The following is a 12794-nucleotide window of genomic DNA, read 5'->3' as shown; positions in this document are numbered from 1 at the left end:
ATGAAATGTAAGCCTACCTGACAGCAAACTAAAAGGGCCTTGGTTACAAAAACTACTTACTAGTAAGCTACTTATGTGACATTGTTTATAATGCCTTTATTGTTACTCTTTTATTTATTTAACTATCTATTACTGCATTCCCATAGGATATACAAAGTTCTGTAAATTACGAAGACAGTTGGACCGGTTTAGACAACGGTATTAATATCACTCAATCCGCTATGTCTGTGTATGGTCCCTTTAAGAAAGGTGTACAGCGCGAAAATAAATGTATGCTTAATGACGCTTCGGGTCAAATCAGAGACTTTTTAAGTACGACTGGCTCTGAGACTGAAGTTTAAATGTCCAATGGTAACAGATTTCAGCGTGAGTGACAGGTATATTGGCCAATAGCCTGTAGTTAACACGCCTATTGTGGGTGTGGTCAAATATTTTCCAGGATGTGTATTTACTTTTTTATTTATTTTTTTATTTTCACTGAGCAAGGCAAAGCGTGTGAAGGTGGGTATCAAAGTACGAACTTTCCTTTTCCGTAGTAGAAAGAAACATATGTGTAGACACAATCGTAATGCAACCACATTGCAAATTTACCTATGAGCTCACGCATTTGGGTGAATTACGGTCAAGCCACTCGTAAAACCACGTAAACTTCCTTCATAGTTTTCATGGTAATTGTCCCGATAGTTAATTGGTATTGTCATTTTTTTGGAAAGTAGTAGCAAATTACTTTTAAAATTGAGTACATTATTTGGTAGTCATTGACAATGAAGATGAAATTACACAATGAGTGGTTAGGTTTGTTATAACATGAAATTGTGATGTTGCCGTTTGAATTATATTACCTGAATTAACGTCGGTTAACGTCTTTTCCGTTTTGTTTTGTTTTGACCGGAAGTGATGTGTTTGTGTAACTGTTCATGCACGTTCAATAAAAGTTGTATTAGCGTTGCTTAACGCTATTTAGCCAGATCATTGGTACAAATGGGATGTTAGCAAGAATACAGCAGTAAAGTATAGCTAAAGAGATCATCAATTAGCCTTTTAGGCTAACCTTAGCCGCATGGAGTTGCCTAGTAATATCTACTAACGCTAGTTAACGTATATTCTGTTCTCAAGGCTAGTTAAAGCTAACGTTGGTGGAATTAACGTTAGACGTTAACAACACAGCCTAAACAGCCATTTATCTGCGTTTAAGTATAGCAGTCGTCCTGCTTTACCCTGTGTGCGGAATGGATGCAACTCAGATGATCAGTGACTCAATCTTGGAGTCAGATGAGGAAGAAAACGAAGAGGAAAATGGAAATAAGAGGGGACGACCATTGGCTAAACTGTGCATCTTAAAAAATGAATACATCCCTGAGACAGGTGGGTGGTATACTGCTGCTGTTATTGCACCAATAGTTTGATATTTTATGTTGCCTAACTTGTTTGAATAGGTCTTATGTATGTATTTCTTATAATGGATGTCCTCTGTCACACAGAGTTGCCCCTCTTTTTGGGAGATAATGTGCTGGGCCGTGACCCCAACACCTGCACCCTACCTTTGCCAGCACCCTCAATATCCAAGCAGCACGCTACCATCTGCCTCTCTGTCTACCGTAGAAGAGGTTGTCATAGTGAAGTGGACATAGAGGCTTTGGTTTGGGACCTAGGGAGCATGAATGGGACCCGCAAGGGTCGCTTAAAGCTGACTCCTAATGTACGCTATGCCCTCAGTGAAAGTGACAGTTTGGTGGTGGCGGACATCCCATGTCAGTATGTCAGCTGTGCTGTAGATGGAGTCTCTTCTGAAGGAGACATGAGGACTCCTGTGAGCAGAAATTCAGGGCTAAAGACGAGGCTGCCAGATACCTCAGAAGAAAAGAGAGTTGACACAAGCACAGGCAGCAAAAAACATGTCAATGGTGGTTGCCTGTCCTTTGAGCAAACTCCAACCCAGCCGCAGGGGACCCTGGTCCCAGAATCTGACACGGACTCAGACGGGGAAAGAGGGGGAGAAGGCGATAGAAGGCGCAAGGCTCTAGGTATATATATTATGTGTATATATATATGTACACGTATAGAAATGAAGCCCTGTTTTTTGATGTTTTACATCTTTATTATCTTTTACAGTGTCCGATTCTGACTCCCATAAATCCAGTCCCACTTGTTCAACATTCTTGAGTCCCACAAACAAAATAGTCCCTGAAAGGTATATTAGCAACATCTTATTTTAGGATTTTTTAAACATGTAAATTCATAACCATCCCTGTAAGTATGTGCTTCTATATAGTTTAATTCTTCTTTCACTTCTGAATTATAATGCTTGACATGTTGTTTTCCGCTGTTTTACAGTGAGGACGAAAGTCCCATCACACCGTACTCCACTAAAAATAGGCCTTTCAGACATGTCAGCTTCAGCAAGGAGGGGACAGACGTAGATGTGGGGCGACAGGAGCTGAAGGAAAAAAAAGCACTTGCAATTGTGGACGACAGTGAAGAGGAGGAAGGAAGGGAGGAAGAAAGAGCAGCCCTAGGAGGGAGAAAGTCTGAGGAAAGTGGACAACATGTGCCAGTAAAACAGGAAAGCAATGTCAGTCTTACAGGAGTAGATGAATTGCCTGTATCTACACCGGCAGTCTTCACAGATGCGATCCCTGCATTTAACGTGGACAGTGACACTGATGTGGAGGGAGAGGAGGAAGAGGTGGTATCTGTGGGTCCTGTGACCTTGAATACAAACCAACAAGCTGATCAACCACCAAACACAGCTCAGTTTCTAATTGACAGTGATACAGATGTCGATGATGATGATGATGCCTTAGACAAAGTTCCCAAATCAATGCCTTTTTCTGCTGACAACACCAGACCTCCTCATGTTATTTCAGTTATTCAGCCAGAGGCCATCACTATGGACAGTGACACTGATGTGGATGATGACGCTGTTGTGTCAGACGCTGCTACAAAAGCAAAACCCATGTCATTTCAGAGCACACACACAGCTGCTCCCTCAATGCAGCTGAAAGATTTCCACCTAGACAGTGACACAGATGTTGATGAGGAAGAAGAAAAGGAATCTGGAACAAATAAGACGTGCCCTAAAATAGATGAAACCCCCACTAGATTAGATATCAAGCCAATTGGGCCTGAATCTGCCCCTGCCACTCCTCACAGCCTGCATCTAGACACTGACACAGATGATGAAGCTATTCCTGCCCCTGCCATCGGTGAACCCTTGGTGGTGTCTGGTGTCACAGAATCATGCACTACTGCAGACACAGGAGCTGATTTGGATATTCTGTCTGACAGTGACACAGATATGGAAGACAATTCTCCTCTGGTTGTACCTGTTGTTGTCACAACCTTGTCAGTTGCTCCTGGTACCACGTCAGAAGCTTTTCAGTCAGATTCTGATGCAGACACAGATGTGGATGATTCCAGCGTGCCCCCTTCCGGGGATGGGGTTAATCCAGCCGACCCTAAAGTGGACAGTGACACAGATGTGGAAGATAAGGAGGTGGATTTTGGAGAGGCAGGTGAGGGCCAGATTCCTAGCCTGCGCGGAGAAAATACACCTGGGTTGCTGGCTCCCCTTCTGCAGAACTGCTCTACTCCTGTACAATTGACAGGTAATCAGTCAATTAATCTTCCAATAAGAACTTAATGGAAAGAATGTAGGATGCAACTAAAGATTATTTTCATTATTGATTAATCTGCTGATCATTTTCTCAATTCATTGTTTTGTTTATAAAATGTTAGAAAATAGTGAAAAATCGCCCTTATGATTTCCCACAGCCCAAGGTGATGTATTCTGAATGCTTGTTTTGTTCGACCAACAGTCCTCACAATGAAGAAACTGGAACCAGAGAATGTTTGCCACTTTTACTTGAAAAATGAATGGAACAATTAATCAATTATAAAAATTGTTGGCAATTTACGTTCAGTTGATTGATTAATTGACCAATCGTTGCAGCTCTAGAATAAAACACATTTTCATTTAATTGTATTATTATTTCAGGTTCTTGCTGTTTTTAAAATGGAGTTATTTAGACAACACTTTTAGCATTTGTTTAGCTTATTAAAACACCCCCACTTTATTTACTAATTCACCCCAATTCAACAAAACAGTATCAACAGTACAAACAACAATGACAAAGAAAAGAAAAATACAATATTACATTAATTACAGCCTCCCCATGAGTATAGGTGTGACATAAAGCCTATTCATACATTTTAATGACAGAACAATCCTGCCATATTGCAGTGGGCTCTTTATGTAACAACTTCTCAGGTGTGGGAGAGTACTGCACAGATTCAAGGATCAAGGCAAAAATAAATATAACTTAAAACTGTATCAAAGAGGAAAAATAAAGCAATAACGACAATATTTTGTAGGCGTGAGGTCTGCCTATGAATGAATTTAGCAATCAAGAGATGCTGGAATGGATAGATTTTCCAAATAATCAATGAAGGGAAACCAGATGGAAGACACACCATGACCTGCTTGATCTACTGTATAAATTGTTTCACATGTTTTAACATGAAATATAAGCATGTTTAAATTGTTTTTTAATTTTGTTATTTTTACTTTGGTATGTTTCCAGAAGTGGAAGATATGGAGACTCAGGCTTTCCTGAGTCCCTCTTCAGGTCCCTTTAGACGTGAGTAAATTACTTTGTGTCTGACAGTGGGTGTATCATAGAGAAAATATTCATTTTAACCTTGTACAAACTTCTTTGTTTTGGTCTCCCAGGTACAGTAGCCCCTGCTGTAAGACCTAAAGCATTGTCTTCCTGCTCAGACAGCCAGGAGGATGAGGACTTTGTCGTGGCTGAGACGCAGTCCTTCGTTCTTCAGACCAGAGATGGGCAGCGAAACCCTCCGGGGGATCACACCATGGATCCCACCAAAGCTTTTGGCCTTGAGTCTTCTGGTGATGAAAAAGTTGAACAGTCCAGCAGAGGAGGGTCTTTCCAGCTGGGATTGTCTGATAGCAGCCGCCTGCAGGGTCAGGCCCAAGCTCTAGCCATGGAAAGCACCCAAGCTTTTCTCTCTGTGGAAGGGGGTGTGAATCTGGAAGACACCCAAACATATGCAGCTATCTCGAATGCAAACAGAACCTCCTTAGAGAATGATTCAAATCTGGAGGCTAAGGCATATGGAGAGGATGATGAACCTGCCAGATGTTCAGTAATGTCTGAAAAAGAAGGTCAGGTAGATTTGGCCCTAGAAGCAACACAGGCATATATTTCAGAGCCCTACAGTGATTCAGAGGATGAAACAGATGAAGATGAGAGAAAAAACACTGCTACTGCTGAGACTCAGCCATTAGACTTTCCCACATCATCTACTCTTGCCATGGCTGAAACCCAACCAATGTCTGCCTTTGAGGAAGAGGAGAGTTTGGATAAAGAAAATCCTCTTTCCTCTGTATTTCAAGTTAAGCCCAAACCACAGAATGAAACAGAAGAGAGGGAAGAACATGGGGAGGCAGCTCAACCTCAGGAGAGGCACCTCACTGAAGCTCTGTCTGTAGCTGAAACTCAGCCCATGGCTACAAGTGGAAATGAGGAAAGTGATGATGAGGATTTGATTCTCGGCCCACGAAAAAGAAAAGCAAAGCCACTCCAGCTTGAAGAGGAGCAGACACAGCCCCTCATTAGTTCTGAAACTCAGCCCATGGCTACAAGTGGAAATGAGGAAAGTGATGAGGATTCGATTCTCGGTCCACGAAAAAGAAAAGCAAAGCTACTGCAACTTGAAGAGGAGCAGACACAGCCCCTCATTAGTTCTGAAACTCAGCCCATGGCTACAAGTGGAAATGAGGAAAGTGATGATGAGGACTCGATTCCCGGTCCACGAAAAAGAAGAGCAAAGCCACTGCAAATTCAAGAACAGGAGACACAACCGCTCACAAATTCTGAGGCCTCCACTGTTGAAACACAGCCATTGGAAACAAAAGCTACCCTGTGGCCTCAGAGGGGAAAGGGGAGACAATTTGAAGCTGCAACCAGTGGCATCATTGTTAGAGATAAAAGAGGGACCCGGGCAAAATTAAGAGAAGAGGAGGAGCAGGCAGAGTGTTCTGAACCTCCCAAGAGACAGACAAGAGGGAAGAATAAAGCATTGCCAACTACCAGAGGAAGGAGAGGAAAATCAAGGCCTGATGAGAGTGAGGAAGAGGAGGAGGTAGAGCAGGCTAAGCAAGCTAGAGGGAAAAAATCCATGAGGCAATGGAAAGATGATAAGGAAGAGGGAGAAAGGCTTGAAACAGAAAGAAACAAGTATGATGAAAATAACAGCCTAATAAAGGAACAAGTAGAAGGGAGATTGGGAGAGGAGAAAGATGTTACAGAGCTCAGACAACAAGAGAGAGAAAGAATGGAGAAGGAAAGGGCAGAGATCAATGAAAGAGAAAGGAAACAGGAGGAAAGGCAGCATAGGAGGGAAGAACAAGAAAAATTAGAAAGAAAAGAGAAGGAAGAACAAGAAAGATCGCAGGCTGAAAATGCCGAAAGGTTAAGACTTGAGCAGGAGAGAGCAGAACAAGAGAGAATAGAGAGGGAAAGAAAGGAAGAAGAAGAAAAGGAAAGAGCTGATAGGACACAAAAGGAAAAAGAACTACTGGAGAGGGAAAGAAAAGAGAAGGAAGAAAAAGAGACATTAGAGCGTGAAAAGGCTGAAAGAGAAGAGAGGGAGATATTGGAGAGAGAAGAGAAAGAGAGAATAGAAAAGGAAAGAAAGGAACAGGAAGAAAAAGAAAGATTGGAGACAGAAAAGAGGGAACTAGAAGAGAAACATGAGAGGGAAAGACTGGCCAAAGAAAAACAAATAAAAGAGCAACAAGAAAACAAAGAAGAAGAAAACAAGCCCAAAGCACCCGCAAGAAGTCGAAGATCAGCCAGAAGAACAATTGATACCCCATGTGCAACAGAGCCAGAACAAGACTCAACCATATCAACCAATGATGATGTCCCAGCAAGGAGAACCAGATCTCGCTCCAACTCTTCCAACTCTGTCAGCTCAGAGAGGTCTGCTTCAAGTGTTAACACCCAGCAGAGCCAGAGAGGCCGAGGCAGAGGAGCAAGGAGGACCAGTGAGCCACCCCAGGCAGCCATCGCCAGAAGCAGTAATAGAAGGAGGATGGTGGCTGCAGAGCCAACAGAACAGGACAGTAATGATATTTCTCCTCAGGGAGTCCTTTCAAGGTCTAACTCAACCAAGTCCCTCAACTCTGAGATTTCCAGCTACAGCCTAAGCTCTCAGAGCAGAGGAAGAGGAGGCAGGCAGCGAGGACGAGGGAGGAAAACAGAGGCAGCCACCATCCTTCCTATCAATAGTCAGAGTGATCAGAATTCAGCTCCCAAACCTTCAACCAGAGGCAGGAAGTGCAGGAAAGCAGAGGAATCCTCTAATGAGGTTACCCATGAAGATGATAAAGAGAAGACAGACTCTCAGCAGGCTAGTACCACAAGGGGGCGGCGGAGAGCCAACGCAAATGGCTCTGAACCTGCAGAAGACCCTTCAAATCAGGAGGAAGGATGTGCCAGTGAAGAATCATTTCTGCCTAAAAGGAATGTCAGGGGCAGAGGCCAGAAAGCAGTAAAGAGCGAGACTGTGGAAGCACCAGTAGCTCCTGCAGTCAGTGATGGAGATGAGGCTAAAGAGAAAAGAAAAGGAAGAAAAAGAGAGTTGGAGGCAAATACAGAAGATGATTCCAGCAGTAGCTCCAAAATTTCCAAAGGGAAGGAGAAAGTCCAAACAACAGAGCCAGCAGACGAAGGAGCAAAAGGTGAAACGAAAGATGAGATTCCTCTCCAAGCTAAGAGAGGTAGAGTGTCCAGCACTCAAGCAAAGAAGAATGCAAAAGATTACCCCACTGAAGTGGAGGTGGAAGAAGAGAGTGAGAAAATGGAGGAGGAGGCTGTTGAGAGAAGAGGCAGAGGTCGGCCATCAGCGGTCAAGAAAAAGAAGAAAGAGGAGCCGGAAGAAAGTGGAACATGTGTTGATCAGGATGCACACATGGAAGCATCAGAGGTGACTTAATTACTCAACTTTTAAACATGCATTAGGAATTTTGAGGTCTCACAAGTTGTTATTTTGATTGAGACAAAAATATGTTAGGCCTGAAACATAAATCAGACCAAACGGAAAGCTGAGTAGTATATAATTAGTCCAGGAACTTATGTTCTTGAAAAGGAAGGCTTTTATCTTGGCCAAAGGACTGTGCATTTCTGTCTATGAGTCAGCCTTTCCAACCATCGTAATGGACTGCAACCAACATCAGGGACTGTCTCGGTCTCCCACTCTCTCATCAACAAGAGTAGTGTAAACTGCTCTGCATTACCATTAATATACTAATGCATTAAGTAGTTTAGTGGCCACACAGTCACTTCCTACACTTCCGTTTTATGACCTTTGCTTTCTTTGCTCCTTCGATCCTCACCATTCTCTTTGTGTGTTTCATGCTTTGTCCTTGTCTTATGTAATTCTTGCACTGTTTTGGTTCTTCTCTCTTCATTCCCCACCCTCCCCACTTCCCTTTCTCTCCCATTTAACAGCCCCAGACTCCAACCAGCAGTGTATCCAGGAAGCGACAGGCTCTTGTGGACTCCTCGCCTGTGGCAAAGACCCCTCGCTCCTCCTTCGCTGCCACGGCAGCTAGTGGTCGATTACGAGTTGCCAGCCAGACCTACAAGGTTTTATATGTCTTTGTAAACATGTGGTCAAATTTGTCTGGAAAACTATGCACAAGAGGGTAATTTCCTCGTAATGATAAACACATTCTAAGGGTGCATTCACACCGATGATGATCAGAGTGATTCAGTCAAATTATAGAGAATTTAAGTTATTTTGGTTTGTTTGTGCAGGTTACTTTTGAGCTTAAGTTGCATCAAATTTCCGCTTGGTTCTCCTCTAAGCAGACTGCTCTGTTATCCACTAGGAGTGAGAATTTAATTTGAACCAACAAAAATGTATGATGAAATGCATGACAAGGCTATGCTTTGCCAAACTTACAGAAACCAGAATCAGATTTTTATCAATGCCCCCATTTCCTAAATTTTAACCTCATACGATGACAGATTGCCAGATTACCAGAAACCTTTTCTTGAGTTAACACGGCTTTAGACCAAACAAAAACTGAAGTTTGAGATTTCTGAATAATCTCTGTGTCATTGTCTCAGGTGCTGTTCACAGGCATGGTGGATGAAACAGGGGAGAGAGTGTTGGCTCGTTTAGGAGGCTGCATAGCTAAAGGCATGGCTGACATGAACTGTCTGGTCACTGATAAGGTGCGCAGGACTGTCAAGTTCCTGTGTGCAGTGGCTAAAGGAGTCCCTATTGTCACCACGCACTGGCTGGAAAAGGTTATTTTCCATAATAGTAATTTAAACTGCCCCCAGACCAGTTTTCCCTCTCTGAAAAATGAATGGAAGTATATACACTAATACGACACTCACATACAAACATACTCAAATATACACTCACTGCTCTTGTTGTGTTTCTCTGGGTTTCAGAGTGGTAAGGCTGGGAGCTTCCTGTCTCCTAATGATTTCATTGTGAAGGATCCGGAGCAGGAGAAGAAGTTCATTTTCTGCCTGCAGGAGTCTCTGAGGATTGCCGGCAGTCAACCTCTCTTACAGGTACTCTTAACTTAGTCATAGCATTTATTTCTGTGCTCATATTTTTGAGTGAGAGGTTGACAGTGTCATTGTGGTATTTCCCTTGGCAGATGGCGGGTTAAATTCTGCAGTTTTTTTGCTTGATGCGTTTATCGGCTATCCCGGCCCGGAGGTGACTGATTAGACTTTGAGCTGTGAGGTTTATCACCAACTACACATTATACTGTCCAAGAGGAAAGGTGTGAAAATATGTTTCATCATTAGTCGTCATACTGACTGAACGGTCCCGAGATGCAGCCTTCTTTGCCCTCATTGGATATTTTAGGTTAATTTCATTAATTCCTCAGCCTCCTGGTGGGATTCAGAAGTCAAAAATATAATGCAGATGTATTTTGTAGGTTGCAAGATGATGTCAGATGTTTCTTATTGCCTTATATGTATGTCAGCAGTTTGAATTAAAGCAGTTATGTTCAGTCTAAGCTGGCCATTAGCCCACCTTAATTGAAAACATGGAAAAATGTAACTATTATTATCACTACTACCATTGTTATAATCATCATAGGAAAATAATATATTTTACAGGTATCTAATTCTCCGAAGGCTACCTTCTCTTCATATAAGGAAGTTATATGGCACAGGGGTGGTGGATAATATTGATAGTCATGAATAGTGAGTCAGGGTGGGAATCCATAAATGTTTGTGTTAGAATCATCCTGAGCCTGTAAGGGATCTGAAACCCTTGACTGTTAACCTACAATGTACTCACATCTTTACAAGAGCACAGTATTGATTGTTTACCATTAGACTGTGGCTTGATTGAAGTAATTTGACATTTATTGTTAATATACTGGTTATGTTTTATTGTCACTTCACATAGGGAAGCAGGCAGTAATGTTTCCATTTCTGTTACATACTCTTTCTACCCTACGCTGTCTCATCAAAGCTGCTATGGGATAGTTTGATACCACATATTATGCTGATACTAAAAAAGAGACCGGTATACATGTATAATACCAAATTCCATTCATAAGGGCGTTGTATTGATTTCTTGTGGTGTTGTTGCAGAGATTAAATAAAAATAGAGAGAAATCATATTTCTTTACATGTTCTGTACTGCATCTCTTATCATCTTCTTTTTCTTTTAGGGATATGAGATCCATGTTACAAAGTCAGTGAAGCCGGAGCCAGTTCAAATGAAAGACATAATCACCTGCAGTGGAGCTACCTTTCTTCCTAAGATGCCCACTTCTCACAAGGTACCAGTCAAACTTAAATTAACATTATTTTGTGGAGGTGTGTCTTCACATCTTATCATTCAATATATCTGCAATTATTTCCTTATTTATTTTCTGTCTCTCCTCCCTTCCTCCTTCTCAGCCTCAGACTGTAGTGATTTCTTGTGAGGAGGACTGGCCGCTATGTGGCCCGGCTCTCTCTGCATCTATCCCAGTTGTCACTGCTGAGTTCATTCTCACAGGGACCCTTCAGCAGAAACTTAACTTTCAGACCCACTCGCTCTCTGCTCCTACAAGCAATCTGCCAACTGCAGGAGGCAGAGGGAGGGGCAGGAAGAAGACTTAGTACCACCAGGGTATATTGTAAAAGAATGTGGCACCGTCTGCGTGTAAGAAATCTGCCACAGTGTGGTTTTTCCATCGCTCATAGATTCCCTTTCAAATCAGAGACCAGTAGAAACACTAGTGAGTCAGCTGTTTGCTGTATGAAAGACTAGAAGAATGTATTTGACATATGCAGCAAAAGTTGATCACTTGTTGTTCACTTGCATGGTTGTAAACACACTGTATACATCCACAGTGTGCATGTGTGTAATTTTACTGTTAGCTGTCAAATGTTAAAAACTAATTTTACACGTATAGCATCACATTGGAAAAGCGATGGAAGAAGCAAAATTTAGGAAACGTACCAAAGGGATAAAGTGTCTCCAATTTTTATATTTCAGAAATCTACTTTCAGAACAGTCTTTTCTTACAATCTTACCTTTTGCCTTGTACATGTGAAGAAAACGTAGTTTTTAAAGTTGCAAAAGCTAAAAGCGATGTTGCTGCTACACAGGGTGGGAAATAATTACCCATTAACCGTCCTTGTCACGTTCCCCCTCTCATCCTCCCCTGTGCTCCACCCCTCTCCTTGTACAACGATAACAAGCAGAGCAGGAATTAACACTGCTAAATTGCTGCTACTCTCTATGTGTGCTAAGTGCTTCAACTCACTCAGCCAGTTTGCCAGGTAACCAGCCATGAAGTGGGAGTTGTATAATCATGTTTGGGTGGTGAAATAGTGGAACCGATGGGGTCTGTTTTGAAATCTGTCAGCTATGGTGATCAGTGGATGAAAAAAGCTTGTTTCCTGTCCAGATAAGAAGTGCGTAGTGCCTTTTTATACCAAGGTAATCATGAACCCACCAGTGTGTCTGTTGTTCCTTTGTCCATTAACCATCACCATCTACTCCATTAAGGCTTCATCCATTCCTATTACCTCCAGGGATGAGACACAGATATACGCACCTGAATGCTGATGCTGCTTCTTCATCAATATCTTATAGTGTTTGTCCTTACCATACATTTACCTACAGTGTGTTAATTTTTTGTATGCAAAAAGACCAGTATACAGAACTCACATTTGCTTTCTTTCCTGACCCACTGTAAATCTTTCAACTTGCTGCAGTGTTGATGTATTTAGGATGGACTCTTTCACTTGTAACAAAGTTTGATTTTAGAACTGTTAAATAGCTTATATCTCAGTTTGGCACTGTCACATCATGAAGTCTGTCTGTATTACCAATGAAAACATTAAATATTTTCTATTATGTTTAACAATATGCGTAGGCCTATTTACTTTTCCAACAGTATATTTAATCTGCATATTTTGTTTTTTTTAATTATATACTGCTAGTGTCTGTATTGTTTAGGCTTTGATGTGTTGCTCGGTTGAGGAAAAACACAAGATGTGGTGGAAGGCATCGGAAACATTAAGTGGACCATGTATTTTATTTATTTATTTTTTTTGCCAAACTGCCATTATCAAAGTCAATAATGAACCTTAAGGCTTAAAACGGAAAAGAAGTACAAGACTTCAGACCTGTGACTCATCAATGAAGACCCTTACCTGATCTCTCCTTAGCCTATCTCTTTAACTTGTAAAATAAGACAGTTGACTCTTCTGAAGTCCTTT

The 12794-nt window shown here is 41.9% G+C and overlaps 1 protein-coding gene across 2 annotated transcripts; it reads left to right on the top strand.

Moving 5' to 3' along the window:
- The first annotated feature begins 394 nt into the window (after positions 1 to 394).
- On the top strand, positions 395 to 12436 carry mdc1 (mediator of DNA damage checkpoint 1). Of its 2 annotated transcripts, XM_044208842.1 has the most exons (12): positions 395 to 501; positions 1201 to 1365; positions 1482 to 2024; positions 2113 to 2191; positions 2335 to 3608; positions 4584 to 4640; positions 4733 to 8016; positions 8541 to 8678; positions 9165 to 9347; positions 9498 to 9623; positions 10748 to 10858; positions 10980 to 12436. In XM_044208842.1, the coding sequence occupies exons 1-12, from the start codon at positions 441 to 443 to the stop codon at positions 11181 to 11183; spliced, it is 6225 nt and encodes a 2074-aa protein (XP_044064777.1). In that variant the 5' UTR covers positions 395 to 440; the 3' UTR covers positions 11184 to 12436. The 2 variants fall into 2 exon arrangements, with proteins under 2 accessions (XP_044064777.1, XP_044064778.1); XM_044208843.1 differs by lacking the exon at positions 395 to 501 and having other exon boundaries at positions 901 to 1365.
- The last annotated feature ends 358 nt before the right edge of the window (positions 12437 to 12794 follow it).

Source organism: Siniperca chuatsi, linkage group LG9 (assembly GCF_020085105.1).
Source record: "Siniperca chuatsi isolate FFG_IHB_CAS linkage group LG9, ASM2008510v1, whole genome shotgun sequence".
In the NCBI taxonomy this organism is placed as follows: domain Eukaryota; kingdom Metazoa; phylum Chordata; class Actinopteri; order Centrarchiformes; family Sinipercidae; genus Siniperca; species Siniperca chuatsi.
Note: the sequence above shows the minus strand (reverse complement) of the source record. Positions and strands in the feature narration are given on the sequence as shown.